General features: G+C 42.8%; 1 protein-coding gene across 5 annotated transcripts in view; it reads right to left on the bottom strand.

Annotated features, from left to right (window-relative positions):
- The window catches only part of LOC133134706 (ankyrin repeat and sterile alpha motif domain-containing protein 1B-like), a 183,405-nt gene that overhangs the window by 97,437 nt on the left and 70,071 nt on the right, over positions 1-15,897 (bottom strand). For 4 of the 5 annotated variants that reach the window (XM_061251012.1, XM_061251013.1, XM_061251015.1 and 1 more), the window contains exons 5-8: positions 14,742-14,817; positions 12,489-12,590; positions 8,929-9,051; positions 2,231-2,406 (exon numbers count right to left, since the gene is read on the bottom strand). In XM_061251012.1, the coding sequence (XP_061106996.1) occupies positions 2,231-2,406; positions 8,929-9,051; positions 12,489-12,590; positions 14,742-14,817 (477 nt within the window). Of the gene's footprint in view, positions 1-2,230; positions 2,407-5,546; positions 5,618-8,928; positions 9,052-12,488; positions 12,591-14,741; positions 14,818-15,897 lie in introns of those variants that run through there. The other variant, XM_061251017.1, reaches the window with a different exon arrangement.

Genomic DNA, 15,897 nt, shown 5'->3' with positions numbered 1-15,897 from the left:
CAGAACAGAGTCTGAAATAGCAGGGGAATTGTTATAGGCAGCAGCGTGTGACTGATGAGGACTTGTCAGAAAAACAGTGGGGTCGAAACCTTTCTGTGTGAGAAATCTTGGACAGATTTAATCAACTAGAGCCATGTAAGGAATCCATACTTTGTGGTTCCAATCTTCTTTTTACCCATAATGCCACAGAGCCGGGTGGACCAGAGAGCTGGATGTGTGATTAAACTGAGCTTGATGGGATGAGGGGTGGCCAGTGAAAGGCCACATTTGTCCATTTGTCCACATGCTCCTGCACACACACACACACACACACACAAACACACACTTAGATGCACACACACACACACACACACGCATACATGCACACACATACATACATGCACACACATACACACAGGCACATGACTGCACACACGCACATACGTACACGCACACACACACGCACACACACACACACACACACACAAAAGCACACACACGCTGATATCCTTCTCTCACATGCGTGCCCATGCCTTTGTGTTCATTATGCATGCGGTCTCTCAGATTCTAATTTTCATTGTGCTTTCATGCCTCTCTGTAGCTCAGTGGGTAAAATGGCTGTAAAACGCTGCTAAGAGCAGTCTGAGTGGCACACTTGCACTGCAGATTTCTCCCTGCTCTTACAGTCTGTGAGCTCAAACTGTGTGACGCCAATGAAAAAATACAGCCATTCAGGAAAGGAGCTCATTGTGCTATAAATACAGAGGAAATGATTGTATAACCAAGATGCCAGCTCCTTTGCTTACTTCTACATGCTTAGCTCGCCCTCTGCTGGAAACACAATGACATTGCATGCTACCGTACTAGAGGTAGGGTAGGATAGTCAATAGATGGTGAATTCTCCAGAGTATGGCATTTATAAGAGTTACATTCTTAATGTCACTACTGCAAAATGAGTGCAGAACTCAGGTTTTGGATTAGTCAGTCATGCGGGAGCGATATCTTTATGGGGGAATCCCAGGTCAGTGTGGGCTTCAGCTGTCTCTGCCCACCCATTCAACATTACATTACATTCATTTAGCAGATGCTCTGACCCAAATAAGAACATAAGTGCCCTTAAATAGGTTAATAAGCGCGCTAGCATAATTAACAGCATAATGAACACTCTTGGAGAGAATAATAGTGCTTTGCATTAACTGCTTCCACGAACAGTAGAGTTAAGTCAACTTACCCTGCTGAACATATCTAACCTAACAAAATATTAAGGACCAGTTTCACAGATGCAGATTAAGCCTAGTCCTAGACTCAATTTTATTTTGAATGAGATTCTCCATACAAAACTCAATTTACTCCAGTGCTCCAGGATTTAATCTGAATCTGAAACTGAAACTGACTCTAAATGTGAAATGAAGAGACCATATCAAATGTCCCAACACAATTACTGCGGGTCTTCCTCCCGCCCTGCAAAGCGCTACCACCATACATTCCTGACTTTGCTGAGGGTAACCCCACTTTACCTCACCATGCTGACTTTAAGGGTAACCCCACTGTACCTCACCTTGCTGACTTTAAGGGTAACCCCACTGTACCTCACCTTTCTGTTTTTCCTGAGGGTAACCCCACTGTACCTCACCTTGCTGACTTTAAGGGTAACCCCACTGTACCTCACCATGCTGACTTTAAGGGTAACCCCACTGTACCTCACCTTGCTGACTTTAAGGGTAACCCCACTGTACCTCACCATGCTGACTTTAAGGGTAACCCCACTGTACCTCACCATGCTGACTTTAAGGGTAACCCCACTGTACCTCACCATGCTGACTTTGCTGAGGGTAACCTCACTGTACCTCACCTTGCTGACTTTAAGGGTAACCCCACTGTACCTCACCTTGCTGACTTTAAGGGTAACCCCACTGTACCTCACCTTGCTGACTTTAACGGTAACCCCACTGTACCTCACCTTGCTGACTTTAAGGGTAACCCCACTGTACCTCACCATGCTGACTTTAAGGGTAACCCCACTGTACCTCACCATGCTGACTTTAAGGGTAACCCCACTGTACCTCACCATGCTGACTTTAAGGGTAACCCCACTGTACCTCACCATGCTGACTTTAAGGGTAACCCCACTGTACCTCACCATGCTGACTTTGCTGAGGGTAACCTCACTGTACCTCACCTTGCTGACTTTAAGGGTAACCCCACTGTACCTCACCTTGCTGACTTTAAGGGTAACCCCACTGTACCTCACCTTGCTGACTTTGCTGAGGGTGCTGTTGCGTTCCTCGTCAGAGAGACGACCGCTCCCAAAGCTCTCCATGGAGTGAGAGGAGATGGTGTGACACAGGTCCTCGAAGGAGTATTCCTTGTCTCGACACATCTTAATCTCGTTCAGCAGCTTGGACAGCTCTCCTGTCACTGCGTCATCTGCCAATGCGAGAATGAGAGAGAGAGGAGAGTGAAAGGGAGAGAGAAAAAGTTTGAGTTTTAAAGATTTTTGAAAGACTTTATTTCGTCAATGAAAAGAACAGTGGAACCACACAGCACAACAAAGTTAATAGTGACTGAAATGGCAAGAAAAAAAATACCATTTCCACAAGGGAACAGAATGTGATATTCTTTTATCAAGTTAGGTAACAAGTCTGGGTTTCCATTAATCTTGTCAGAATCATGTCAGAATACCTAGTTGTGGTATATATTTTTTAAAGTATATAAATTGTGCTTATGAATGTCAACCTGAAACAGAAAAAGTGAGGAAGAGGTATTGGTGGGTATGACTACATGTTACTTGGTGTTGGGGGATTTGACTGCGCCTCTCTAAATGCACCTTCCAGAATGCAGTGTAATTATTATTGAATTCAGGCCTAAGATCGATGCCTTTAATCAACCATTCAGACATGGCTACATCAACAACCTCCACAGAACCCAGACCTATCAGGGGTACCGGGCACCAATTACCCTGCTGCTGAGAGACCCACAGACACGGATCTCCACGGAGCTTCTGCCATTAATCTAACGCAGGGAACAAGGGCTCTAACAGGCCGCATGAATAAGCACTGCTGCTATTTTGACAGAGTATAGCATTCACTGAGAGAAATCCAAGAGGGACAAACAGCACCATTTTTCATCCGAAGACTGCTAATTGGCTAAAAAACCCCAGAGATTCAATCAAAGCCGTACACTTGACGACAGCAGCGAAAGTCCATATTATAACAACCACTGGGGTTAGACTCTCATTACTGGAACTCTGCACAAAGCCAGCAGAATTTGTGCAGTGCCATTCGCAATATTCTTGCCGGCTAGAGGTTTCCTGAGACGCTTGGTTTAACACCAGGCATCAACACTGGACAGTTAAACAAAATGCGCTTCCAAATCGGTGAAATCTGACTGGATGTAACTACGCTGCCTGGTCCTGCCTACAGTGACCTCACTGGAAGACAGAGCAGCACCACCACCCTGTATTTCCCCCAAATGAGCATGTCCTTCAAAATAGCTCAGCACGGCTAATCCCGACAAAACACTGACAGCAAAGAACAAAAAACCTGACAGATATATCGAGTGGAGAGATGGGATAAGCAGGGAAGAAGGATTAAAATAGGAGGCCCATTTATTAAATGGCAAGGGCTTAAAGAAAAGAACAAATGAAAAACAGATGCTGAGGCGGCATTTTTCTGCTCAGCAGGTAACCTTGTGTTGTTCATTTACCTTAGCTAGGTACTATTGTTCGTTTATACATTAAGTATTGATACCTAACATAATAATCATAATCCAACATAATATAATGGCCTACTCTGTTTGTTCACTTTGGCAGTATTTCAGCCTTTTAATCAATTGCAAAAATGCAAGCATGACAACTCAGCAATTTAGACATTGAGCTAACATGTACTTTGAAAAGTTGATATGACAGCAGTAAGAGTTGACAGAGATGAGCTAAAATTAGTGCAATTTTGGGTTGGCACTGGATCCTTATCTCCTTGATTTTTAAGAAAACTGATCAAGCTAGGTTTTGAAACAGCTGGCAGCTGGTTGACGAGTTAGACCAGCTCTATACTAAACATGGTTTGACCAGCTCAAGCTATGTTCAGAAACAGCTGGTAGCTGGTATTTCAAGCTGGTTACAGCTGGATTTTACATATACCAGGGGCCCTACATGCAACCGAGGGCTAGATTTACTAAGACCATTGGAAAGTGCAAAACCTTTTAGCATACGCAAAACCAACAACATGACGATGGTCATGACATTCATTTTGCACCAATTATTGGCCACGTTATTTCGTTTTGTGCAGGCTAAAAGGTTTTACATATGCTAATGGACTTAGTAAATCAGGCCCTAAGTACCCTCTGTGGCCAAGTCACATTAGCACAGTCATCAGAAACATGTGCTATATCTGGCCTCCTGATTCCATCTATTCTTCTGGAACCAGGTTTCTACCATTATTGCAAATATCCTTGCAAAATGAACAACCTTTTCTTTTCACCCTTTCTGAAAGTACATTTCCAGGTATTCCAGGAATATAGATAAATTAATGTCGATGAGAAGACTTTCCTTCCTTACAATGAATGTGAGAGTGGATGGATGTGGAATAGACTTTAAAATACAGGTGTAATATATTGTTTCACCTGTCATATGAAGAATAACACAAGATGTACAGTATGTATACCATCCACTGATATTCTCTTTACATGTGAGCTTGTGGACTTGCATTTTCAAATTATCTTTGTTTCCAAATTAATTCATGATTTTAACTTTGCCCTTATTTGATCCTGCTTAATTATTTTGCAGACTTATTTCAGCATTTGCTGTTGAATTAATCATTCTGAAATAATTGTGTTTATGTAATTTAGGTCATTAAAAGTTTTCATCTCAATGGTGGTTCATACTTTATAAGCAGCCTCCTCCTTACTTGGTGATATTTGAATACACGAGTAAGGGTTACATTTCTTTGGATTTGCATTTAAAAGAAGCAATCTTTTTAAAACGTAGGCCTCGCTGTGCCTATTTTGGCAATATATATCAATAATCATTATACCAATTATTTACTGTATATTATTTCCGCAAAGTTCTGCATTCTCATATTTTCAATGATACTTAGTAATAATGTTTTCTTTTTTGCATTATTCATGCTGCATCATAACATTACTAAAACACAGTGTATAGTGTTGTTTCTCCAGTAAAATTGCCTCTATTCAAGTAGGGATATAATTTAACCAAGATCTTTTAGCCAGTATTTGTGCTCCGTAAAGATGTATTTTTGGCATCAAGTCAATGGCTGAACTCCATTTCCTTTGGGCCTTTAAGTGTTCTATTTTCACCCTTCCTTTTGCAATAAAAAATAAATTAGCTGTCTATCCCAAAGGTTTGAAAGTGGCAGTTTAAATTGGAAAGGGAAGTGTTTTAAATGAAATAAAAAGCAGGGAGGAAGATTCATGCTTACTGCATTGATCTTTCATAAGGGTGATGCCGATAGCATCCCCTCATTTAAGGATTTTTTTTCTAAATGAAACCCAGTTGCCCTCATTTTAAAACTGTTTCATGTTAACTTGATCATGGATTCAGATGTACGTACATTTCAATTGTATCCACATAGCAGGCTACCGTCCTTGGACCACCGGCTTCCATTAAAGACTACAATGGGATCTGTGGAAACATCATCTGTGTACAGGGCTTGTTCATACTGTATACTTTGCCTGAAACTGTACTTGCAGAGTTCCTTCTTTATAGTGTTCGCTGCTAGATATGTCATGCTAAGACCAATACCTCCCTCCCACAAATACTTCACAAAGCTACAGTCAGTTTGTTGATGGATTGTATGGATTAATACAGCTTGATTGTCTGTGGAGGGCAAGACAAGAACACAGGAATCAAAACCAGAAACAAGACCGTGGTTAGCATGTGTATCACTTCAATGACTGTTTCCAGTACTGCAACAGTCAACAGTAAGCAGCTCCTTGCTGCCCCAATATCAGGGTAAAAACGACTTTTCTCTCAGGACTGTTTCTTCATTTCAGTAATAACTAGAAGGGCTTCTGCGTCTGTGCTCATTCTCACACTAAGGGCTGCTCACACCGTCAAGGGTGGCCGTGCTAATGAGGATAATTAAGAACCTGCTCATGAGACCTGATCGAAAAGCATGCATTCACAATTAACAGGCCCACGGAAAGAGATGACGGTTAAACCAGTGCCACGATTCCTATAATTTTTTTATAATAATTCATTTTTAATAATGAAGCAAAAATAATTTTTTGATTTAAATTCGGCATGCTTATGAACCACTTGCAGCCAGATTCTAAAATTGAGAAATAATCTATTACTAGTCTCAGAATACTCAGAAATTAAGTGCACATTTGCATGAATAAAATAAATATGAATATGTATTTAGAGATACTCAGTCCAGCTCCTGGAGCGCATAGTTCCAGCAGGAATTTTCAAACCTGGAGCTGGAAGATCACAGTGATAGCAGAGCCATCCAAGAATGAACCTCTATGGTCATAGTGCCTGCAGAGCTATACCACAATGAACGTCTATGATAATAGTGCCTGAATATCTGGACAACAACAAATGTCTATGGTCATAGTGACCCCAGAGCTATCCAACAATTAACCTCTGTGGTTATATTGCTCATAGAGCTATAAAACAGTGAACATGGAAGGGCAAAGTGCCGCAAGAGCTATACAGTGAACCTCAATGCCTCAATGCCACTAAACCATAGACATGTAGGCCTTTGGTGTCTGGCAGGCAGTACAACCAGGAATGGCTAGAAATGGGCAACTCATCCATTTAGCAGGCGGGCCTCAGTGGTTACAGGGCTGCTCAGCTCTCAAGCTGGGGAGAAACAGTGTCTACAGGGCCGACAAGCAGGGCTGTACTGTCTATCTACAGGTTTAGGCTCTTTAACTTTGCCTCTCTTTTCAGTTCTGAAACACAAATCCCCCCCCCCCCCAGACTGGAGCAGAAACCATGAACCTGCTGCACTACATGACTCTCACCACTAGGAACAGTCAGTGACTTAAATCAGTGTGAGTTCCCAGCTTTTAGCCATTAAAATACCGTAATAATAATGAATAAAGCATAAGAAAACAATAAGTACAAACATAAGAAGTATGGCATGCACAGTATATTCAACATGTTCAATATTCTGAATGTATCATCGCATACCATATAAATGCATACTGCTGAACCTTAACTATCATTATCATTAAAACCAGATTTAACTTTCAGTTTTCCAATACTCAAACAAACAGCTCATAAGAATCAATGGCTTACAATGGCTGCAGTTTTAAATTATGTATCTGGTTAGCTGCCATAAACTAATAATTCATGGTTTAATTTGTTCTATTACAAATCTGCTTTGCTTTGAGATACATCCTATCTAATGTGCAGCAGTATGTTCATTACTATTCACATGGGTAATATCAAATTCATGATAATGGATAAGATACTCATTTATGTTCAGATACTTGATTAAAATAAGTCCTGCATGTGAAAGACTTTAGGGTTCACTATAAAAAAAAACACAAAACAACAAAGCACATATTTTATACACCTTTATAAAATCAAATGGCATAAAGAGTTTTATGAGCTGGTGATGCCAATTATGCTGCACAAGTGGCTCTTTATTATATTTCAAATTAAGATGCTCAGGAAATCTTTATGAAAGATTCAGAAGAATCTGTTTCAAAAACTAATGTGCAAGTCTTTTTTATCCCTCATTCCTGCCCAAAAATAAACAAACTAAAGGTGGTAACAGGTACCCCTCTAACACACAGGTAATTAACTTGTACTCATTCTATTTTCAGTACACACTGAACGTGGTAATGGAGAAAAGCAAACCCAAACTCCCAAATCAGTTGCAGACAGACGGTGGCTGTTTACAAGAATTATTTTCACTTGGAATGCAGATCACACCAACGGGATTGTAGCTTTATGGAAATAAAGTGGCTGATATATTTGGAATGCTGTGGAAATGAAGAGGAATCGTCACAGACAACCAGGAGTTCTGAGTGGCAGCATCTGCCGGGACTGGAACATCTCATTACTGTAAGTCACATCCAATCAAGCGCGGCATTTCAACCTGGAGCGCTGACTGCTGGGCGCGAATAAGACCCTGACAGCTTCATTCCCCGTTTCAATCAGCACGCTCAGTCAATAACACGCTCCTGTCTACATGTGCTCTCTATAACACACTACTATCTACACACCCACTCTATAACACACTCTCATATACACGCTCAGTCAATAACACGCTCCTGTCTACACACCCACTCTATAACACACTACTGTCTACACACCACTCTATAACACACTCTCATATACACACCCACTCTATAACACGCTCTCATATACAAGCTCAGTCAATAACACGCTCCTGTCTACACACCCACTCTATAACACACTACTATCTACACACCCACTCTATAACACACTTTCATCTACACACCCACTCTATAACACACTCTCATCTACATGTTCTCTCAATAACACACTCTCATCTACACACCCACCATATAACACACTCCAATCTGCACACGCACTGTATGACACACTACTGTCTTTACCTCCACACCATAACACACTCTCATCTACACACCCACTCTATAACACACTCCCATCTACACACCACCTCTGTAAGACACTGCAAATCTGGCTTTCTGTTAACACTCGTGGCCATAGCTTGTCTGTAGGAGGCAGCTATGGGCTGCGAGCGTATTCTGCACCCAAGTCCTAATCCTGGATAAGTCTCAGTCTTTCTGTTTGAATGGCACAGGTTAAGACTTGCGGCTGGGTAATAGCTGCAGGGGTAGAAACAGGAAGTAGCTTACTGAGCCTGAGCTGGGGTCTCAACTGCTCTTAGGCTGTGCTTGTGACCATGGTGACACTGCTGACAGTCACTGGGGAGGGTGAAGGAGTGTAAAAGAGAACATGGAGGGGGCGGGACTTTGAGCACTTACTTTTGATCTTGAGGGAGGGCGAGGCAGCTGGTGTTGACACGGAGGTGCGGGGGGTGGGGACAGGACACTGGCGAACTGGCTCCTCCGCTATACTCTTACTGTCCAACTCCTCCATCATGTACTCTGTGCAGGGAGGGAGAGGCAGAGGGTGAGAGAGGGGGAGAGACCGATATAAATGCCAGGTTACAGCAAAATGAACACCTCGATTTATATACACATACAATATAAACATGAGATTTGCCTATGAAGGAGGCAAAAGGTCTGCGATTTCACAGCATCTCAACCCCCACTGAAATAAAACGAGAGGCAGCTGGAGTCAGCGGTCAGAAAGGGGGGGGGTCTGGGATACAGAGAGGCTGAAAAAAGCAGAGAGGAAGAGCACAGAGACTGAGAACTACAGAGGTAAAAAGAGACCATTCTGAGGAGGAGTAAATGGGCCCCTTCAGAGGCAGGAAACAAAGAGGCACATTTAGGCGAGCACTGCAGAGGAACTCCAGAGACTCTCACTGACCACTTTCTTCAGCACAACTGTCTAAACACTGAAACACGAACCGAAACACTGGACCAGGACAAACATATCCCAGGCATTCATTGTTTCGCCTTTTATCCACCATACGATTACAAAAATCTGCACAATCCATCGTCATTGCCTTTTTAAAAAACATTTATGACATTTTTGGGTTTTACATTAATGTTGCCTGTTAAGAAGTAACTGTGTGTGTATTATCAATTATCCAAAAATACGCTCGTTCATGCACACCTCCGCCTCTTCTTGAGTGCAGTACATTTGACTGGGTCGACAGGTCAACGTTAGTCAGGGATGCGGTGAGAGTGGGGTCAAAGTTATTGAGAAAGCAGTCTGTCGAGCTAACGCAGATTTAAAAAATATTGAGGGAGAGCCTGTTCTTTTTGGTCCTACAGTTCAAAAGTCAAATCATAGTTGTTTTACGGATTTGCGGTGGCAGGATAGCCACCCTCACAGGAAACACAAGTTTACAAATACATTCACACAGCAAGCGTGTCAGAGTGGGTATTTAGTTCTGCAGGAAACGTTGTCACCCTGTTTGGTATGCCTTGACACCCAACAGTGAGCATGCTTGTCGTCCTTGCACTGAATTTCAAGAAAGATGCCTAAAACAGTAAACTAATGAGCAACAGCCTACAACAAAAAAGCATGTCTTTCTATTCACTTGGGCCCATAGGCTTAATCATTTGTATTTATTTGTTTTATGCTAATTTGTCTTTATTTATTTATTTGACAAAGGTTGTAGGCAGAAATTGTGTGCATCCTAATTGAGAATTAAAATCTCTAGCACTATTTCTTATTGTAAAATTCAGTGAAAGGCTCTTTAGGAAACACATGTGTACAGTATGCTTACAGAATGCTGAAGCAGTAGTCAAACGAATAATACCGCAGGTCAATGACGATTTTACACGTCTTGCAGTCAGTAGGCTACATAGCTAAAAATTGCGCCAGGAAGACCCCCAACTCCCACCCCCCAAAGTAATACCACTCGGTATGATTTGGCTCAAGATTACCTGTCACCAAAATTGAGCATTTTGACAGTCCTAGTTGAATCCAAATTATGTGACACACTCAACCTGTCACACTTATATTACGCAAAATTCAATTTTGAATATTTCAGTCATATGTAGATTATAACAAATGATCATTTTCAATGTAATATTGAATGCTATAATAACTATTAATCGCTTAAACATTTCACAAATTGGAGTATGCAAGACATCCATCATGCCCTAATTATTTGAGAAATCTGGACATATCCTGCTTCAGTGTCATTTGTCTGAGATGTCCTGCCATATGGAAAATGTCCATACTTGTGTTGCCTGTCAGATTTATTATCTCTTTCACACAGGACTCAGTACAAAAAAATAATAATACATAAACACAAATATTAGCCATCATGCAAAATGTACTCGGTTCAAGGAGACAAGGCCACTGCTGTTGAAATTTAAAGGACTACATTCAATGCTGAAGTGAATAGGACACACAGAAAAATACCTGGCATCCAAGAATGAACTCGTGATCTGAGTTCCATCGAAAACCGGAAAAAGAATGCAGGCAGGATATTATCTCTTGAAGGTGGAGACGGCATATTGCTTTCTGTTTGTGAAGTGTGCTTCTGTAACATGTTCCCACTAACAATGAAACTACACCTGAAATTTTCCGTGTGAAAAATAAATAAATAATCACCATCATGAAAAATGTAGACCTCAATCTGCAGCTCAGGCCCTCTCCAAAGATGATGGGCAATTCTCCCACTGTGTGCCCTTTGCGATGGGAAATTGCGGATTGATCTGAGATATTTTGGGATAGCTTCGGTAGGCTCTCTCCCTGACCTCTGTCTTACATTGCTCATTGTGACAGCACACAATTGTTGAGGTTTACAGAGGCAGAAGGATCGATGGGTTCAATCATTCACGAGATAATTACCTCTGCTCGGGTCTGGGGTCTGCTGAAGCTTCACTGTGGCAGTGCTGCAACAACGATCAACCATGGAAATCTCTATCTCTTTTTCTCCCTCTCTCTCTCCATCTCTTTCCTCTCTCTCTATCTCTCTCTCCTCCATCTCTCTCTCCATCTCTCCCCCCAGCCCCTCCCACTTGGCTTCTCTGGCATGGCTGGTATGTCTGCTGCCAAAGCAATGTCTCGCATATCAGATAACAAGAACACATTTCCCCAGGTTCTTTTGATTTCTATCAGTATACGGCCAGGCTGAAGCTCCCTGTTCGCCTTCTTTTTAACACTCTAAACAAAAGTTAAGAGTTTGTTCCCCTGACATCGTAAAAATGGCAATACGCTCGGTCATATTTGCTGTACAGTACTGCCAGAGCCCAGTTGTGACAATATACCTCAAGCACTTCCAGGCAATGCTGAAATCTGTTTTCCTTCCCTCAGTTTGAGCCTATGCACACAGCCTGAATCTGTGTGTGGTGACAGGCCCATGATAATGCTTGTTGTTCTTGGATAGGTTGCTTGTGGGACAGCACAGGGTTGTACATGACACAGTACACACAGATCTTCCCTCATACTGCTCAGCATCTTCACAGGGAAGACCAGGACACCAAAACAGCCCTGAGGACAGCACACACACACACACTCCTGAGGTATCGCCACTGCTGTCTGAGAAAATCTGTCCCATTTTCACACTTTTCCACACAGTTTCATACTGTTACACGTGTACCATACGGGCAGAGACAAGAGGAGAGGAGACACAGTGGCTGAGTTGACACAAACACCCTGTGGAAATCAGACCAGTGCACTTTCCTCATCTGACACAAACTGAGTGGACACATTTAGGCCAGTCAGTAATAAATCTGCTGAGTGTGCGTGTACAGTATATATGCACATTTTAAGTCTGTTTATTGTGGACGTTTCTATGCTTACTTTTGCATTTGTGTCAATATTTCTCAATGTGTTTATGTATCTGCATTATTTATTCATGATTCTATCCAGAAGTAGGCAAGTAATTGGCTACTTTAAATTGCATATTCCATGCTGATGCTTCCTGATTCAGTGCAGAAGTTGGCTGGCCCACCTTGTATAAGTGCTGTGATTTGCTGGGACTTCTGTGCTGGGTGCTCTCTCAGGATCTCCAGAGCGGTTCTTCCTTGGCAGTCTCGGATATTGGCATCGATTCCTGAAAAAGTTCAGAGTTACAGAAACATTTGCCAATGTCTCTGTGAAACATATCAAGTCTGTCTGAATGTCAATACAACCGCCACCCTTCCCACTCCCACTCCCACTCAAACCAGAGCAGCCAAGTCATTGAAGCTGATACCGGAGCCAGAGCTCTCACCCTGGGTCAGAGGGAGAGACTAAGCACATCTCACCCAGGGTCAGAAACAACGTTTCATCTTCAATATAAGAATCATCAGCACCACGAGCTGTTCATTCAGCTCCTCCAGCAGGCTTATTGGAGAAAATGGCCGCTCTCCTGCGGAGTTAAAATCTCCACACGTCTCCTTCTTGTTGAATGAAAGTGTTATTGTGGCCTCTCAGTGAGCCACAGTCGCTTCCTAAACCCAGACTCCCTCCTGTCCCACCCTCTCTCATCCGTCGGCACTCCTGTTCCGTCTGAGAGTCCAAGCGCAAGTCAAGGTAAAGAAAGTTCCAGAAGGATGTCCCTGATTCTATATTAGGTGGGGCGTGGCAAAGCGTGTCATCTCTTCAGCAGGTAACCAGGAGGGAAAGCCAAACACGCCAATACGTGACAAAGGCTCACTAGCGTATTCCTGTGTAATCGCTGTCTAGTCCCAGACACTGAAGTAAGAGGCCAGAACATATGTGTATGCGTAGGTGCATACACCCACCCACACATACAGTACACTCATGCATACAAACATGGCAGTATGCACACATGCACTTATTCACATACCCACACATGCATTCCTGTACACATACTGTACAGAACACGGCAGCACTCTCTCTCTCACACACACACACACATACACAGCAACCAAGCAGAAAAACTTCACATGCTGAAATGTGGTTGCGCAGATGAATAGGCAGGAGAAGTACACTCAACAAAAGACTGTTTCTTCAGGTTGTCAGACCTCTTTAGCACCTGGAGTTCTTTCATTACTTTAAACTCTAAAGCATGACTCATAGGTGCAAGACCAACCTGAAATGACACGCACTCAATTAAATGTATCATTCAGTGCAAGGTGAAAATGTAACTTTCAAAAAAGTGTCTTCACTGCAGCTGAAAAGCATGGATATTTCCTTTAACTGAAGGTCAAAGTATTTTAGAAGTATGTGTGTTGCAAATTGCAGTTTGAGGTCAGGTTGGAAAGAGCCCTATTTACAAGCTGAGCCCACTCTGAATAACTCAAACAGTAACACTTCCTTCCGAGCATCTCTTTCAATTCGGGCAGATACACTGTGGTCCGAGCACAAAGTTCACAGCAATTCCTGTGGCACAAGTCCAGCGGTGAGGGGTCAGGGGTGCTGTAACTCCCCCCCCACCCGCATTGAATAAGTACATCGTGTGTGGAGTGCAAAAATGTGGCATAGCCGTTTGTAGCTATTGTTGGAGCTGTTGTTGGAGGAAACAGGAAGTGCTTGAGGAAAGGATTTCAAGAAGCCAAAGGGGGGGACCTCACCCCCCATTCTCTGTAACCATGAGAGTCACCAGGGTGTAACTCATTCATCACTGACCTTAACCTTAAGCTCACGGTAAAGAGTGAACATCGCCCACCACAAATCTCTGCAGAATTGAACTTTTATTTACTTACCGTCTGTTTGCAGAATTGCCGGAGCAGGAATATGTGAATTTTATTGTTCCTGCTCTGTAGATTTCTGCTTGTTTTGTTAAAGGCATGACTCATTTTTCTTTACCCAGCCTTGTGTTCTTGCTGGTATTCTAGTTTGCACGGCCTGAATTATTTATACTTTTGACAGCTGAAAACAAACAGCTTAAAAGACTCGAGTCGCTGCCAGATTCAAATTCAAGTGATCTTGCTCATGTCTTTCCTTGCCCTTTTATATACCTTCAATGCACAAAAACCTTGCTCATAATAACAGCCCTTGTGCTAATAAAAGCATCTCCAACATGTCAATGGTAGTAATTGTATCATTATTAATTAACATAACAAAGGCCATTCAGCCCAGCAATGCTCACATTTTCCTACCACTGAAGTGAACATACTGCTTAGTTTGCCAAAAAGCTAAATAGTATTAGCAGAGTCTAAAGCCTGGTCTACACCGGGTCACTGAAGGGGAGGGGGTGAGCTGCTTTCTCTACCCTCCCCTCCTGCGTGAGAGATCAGGAAGAAGAGCGGAAACGTACCTGAGTCTAACAGGAGCCTCACCACGTCCATCTTCCCAAAGAGAGCTGCCTCATGGAGGGCGCTCCCCTTCTCCGTCTGAGAGAGAGAGAGAGGGAGGGAGAGAGGGGGCAGACAGGCAATATGTGTACATTAGTTAGGCTGTAGAGTTGTTGTTTTTTTATTTTGTAACATTTGCTTTGCCGACACAGTGCACGGCATACCAATAAAGCACATTGAAACTTAACTGAAATTAAGAGAGGGGGAGAGAGAAGGGGAGAGAAAGAGAGGAGAGAGAGAGAGAAATAAGGTACTACAACCAGCAGCTTTAAAGGTAAAAATAACTTAATTGATTAAAGGTCAAATAATGAACCTTTTCATATGGTATAAGGACATTTAGCTCATAGCATTTCTAACTTGCAACATAGGGAGGAATTTGCCCATTTTGCATACGTGTGTGCGCATATTTCTGTGTGTGTATGACAAAGTGCGATCAACAGTCTGCTGTAGCTACAGTAACTCACTCTAGGCAACAACAGTGATAAACTGGTCAGCCCTCACAGATGAAACAAAGCCTATATGTTCTGCCTATAAATCTAACCACACACACCACCAACATCAGTGAGCATCACACCACTGTACACTGACACTATGTTACTGCTGTACTGGACACTGGAATTACATAACTAAAGCAGGAATTACATAAGCAGTGTGGTATTACTGTTGTACTGCAGATCAAAAGCAAATAAAATATCAAATAATATTTATTTTTACTGTGCACAAAAGCCCCCAGATCCCTGTAGAAATGGTATGAGCCGTAGGCAGAAGCAATTTCCCACTGAGTAACATAATCCACAAAATAAGCCACCCCATGACTCAGCACAGAATGTCTAACAGATGGCCGTCTGCAACTGCGCAGGTACTCAGTAAACGTGTGTACTGTACTGTACCGGACCGTACCTCCTCCCCTATGGCTCACACTCAGAGCAGCAGAGTAAAGCCCAGCGATCACTGTACCAGTCACCAGCTGCCCGATATTCCCCCTCCTCCGAGTCTCAGTGATCCAGCACTCTTCCGGGGATTTCCGTGAGTTTCCACAGAGCCTGAGCTAACAGACCGAGCTGGGCTCAGGCAGCTTGGAGGAGCAGGCCGGAGGACCGGGCCACAGAACCAGGAGAA

The sequence above is a fragment of the Conger conger genome, chromosome 8 (genome assembly GCF_963514075.1).
Source record: "Conger conger chromosome 8, fConCon1.1, whole genome shotgun sequence".
NCBI lineage: Eukaryota > Metazoa > Chordata > Actinopteri > Anguilliformes > Congridae > Conger > Conger conger.
This window is presented reverse-complemented; position numbering and strand designations above follow the sequence as displayed.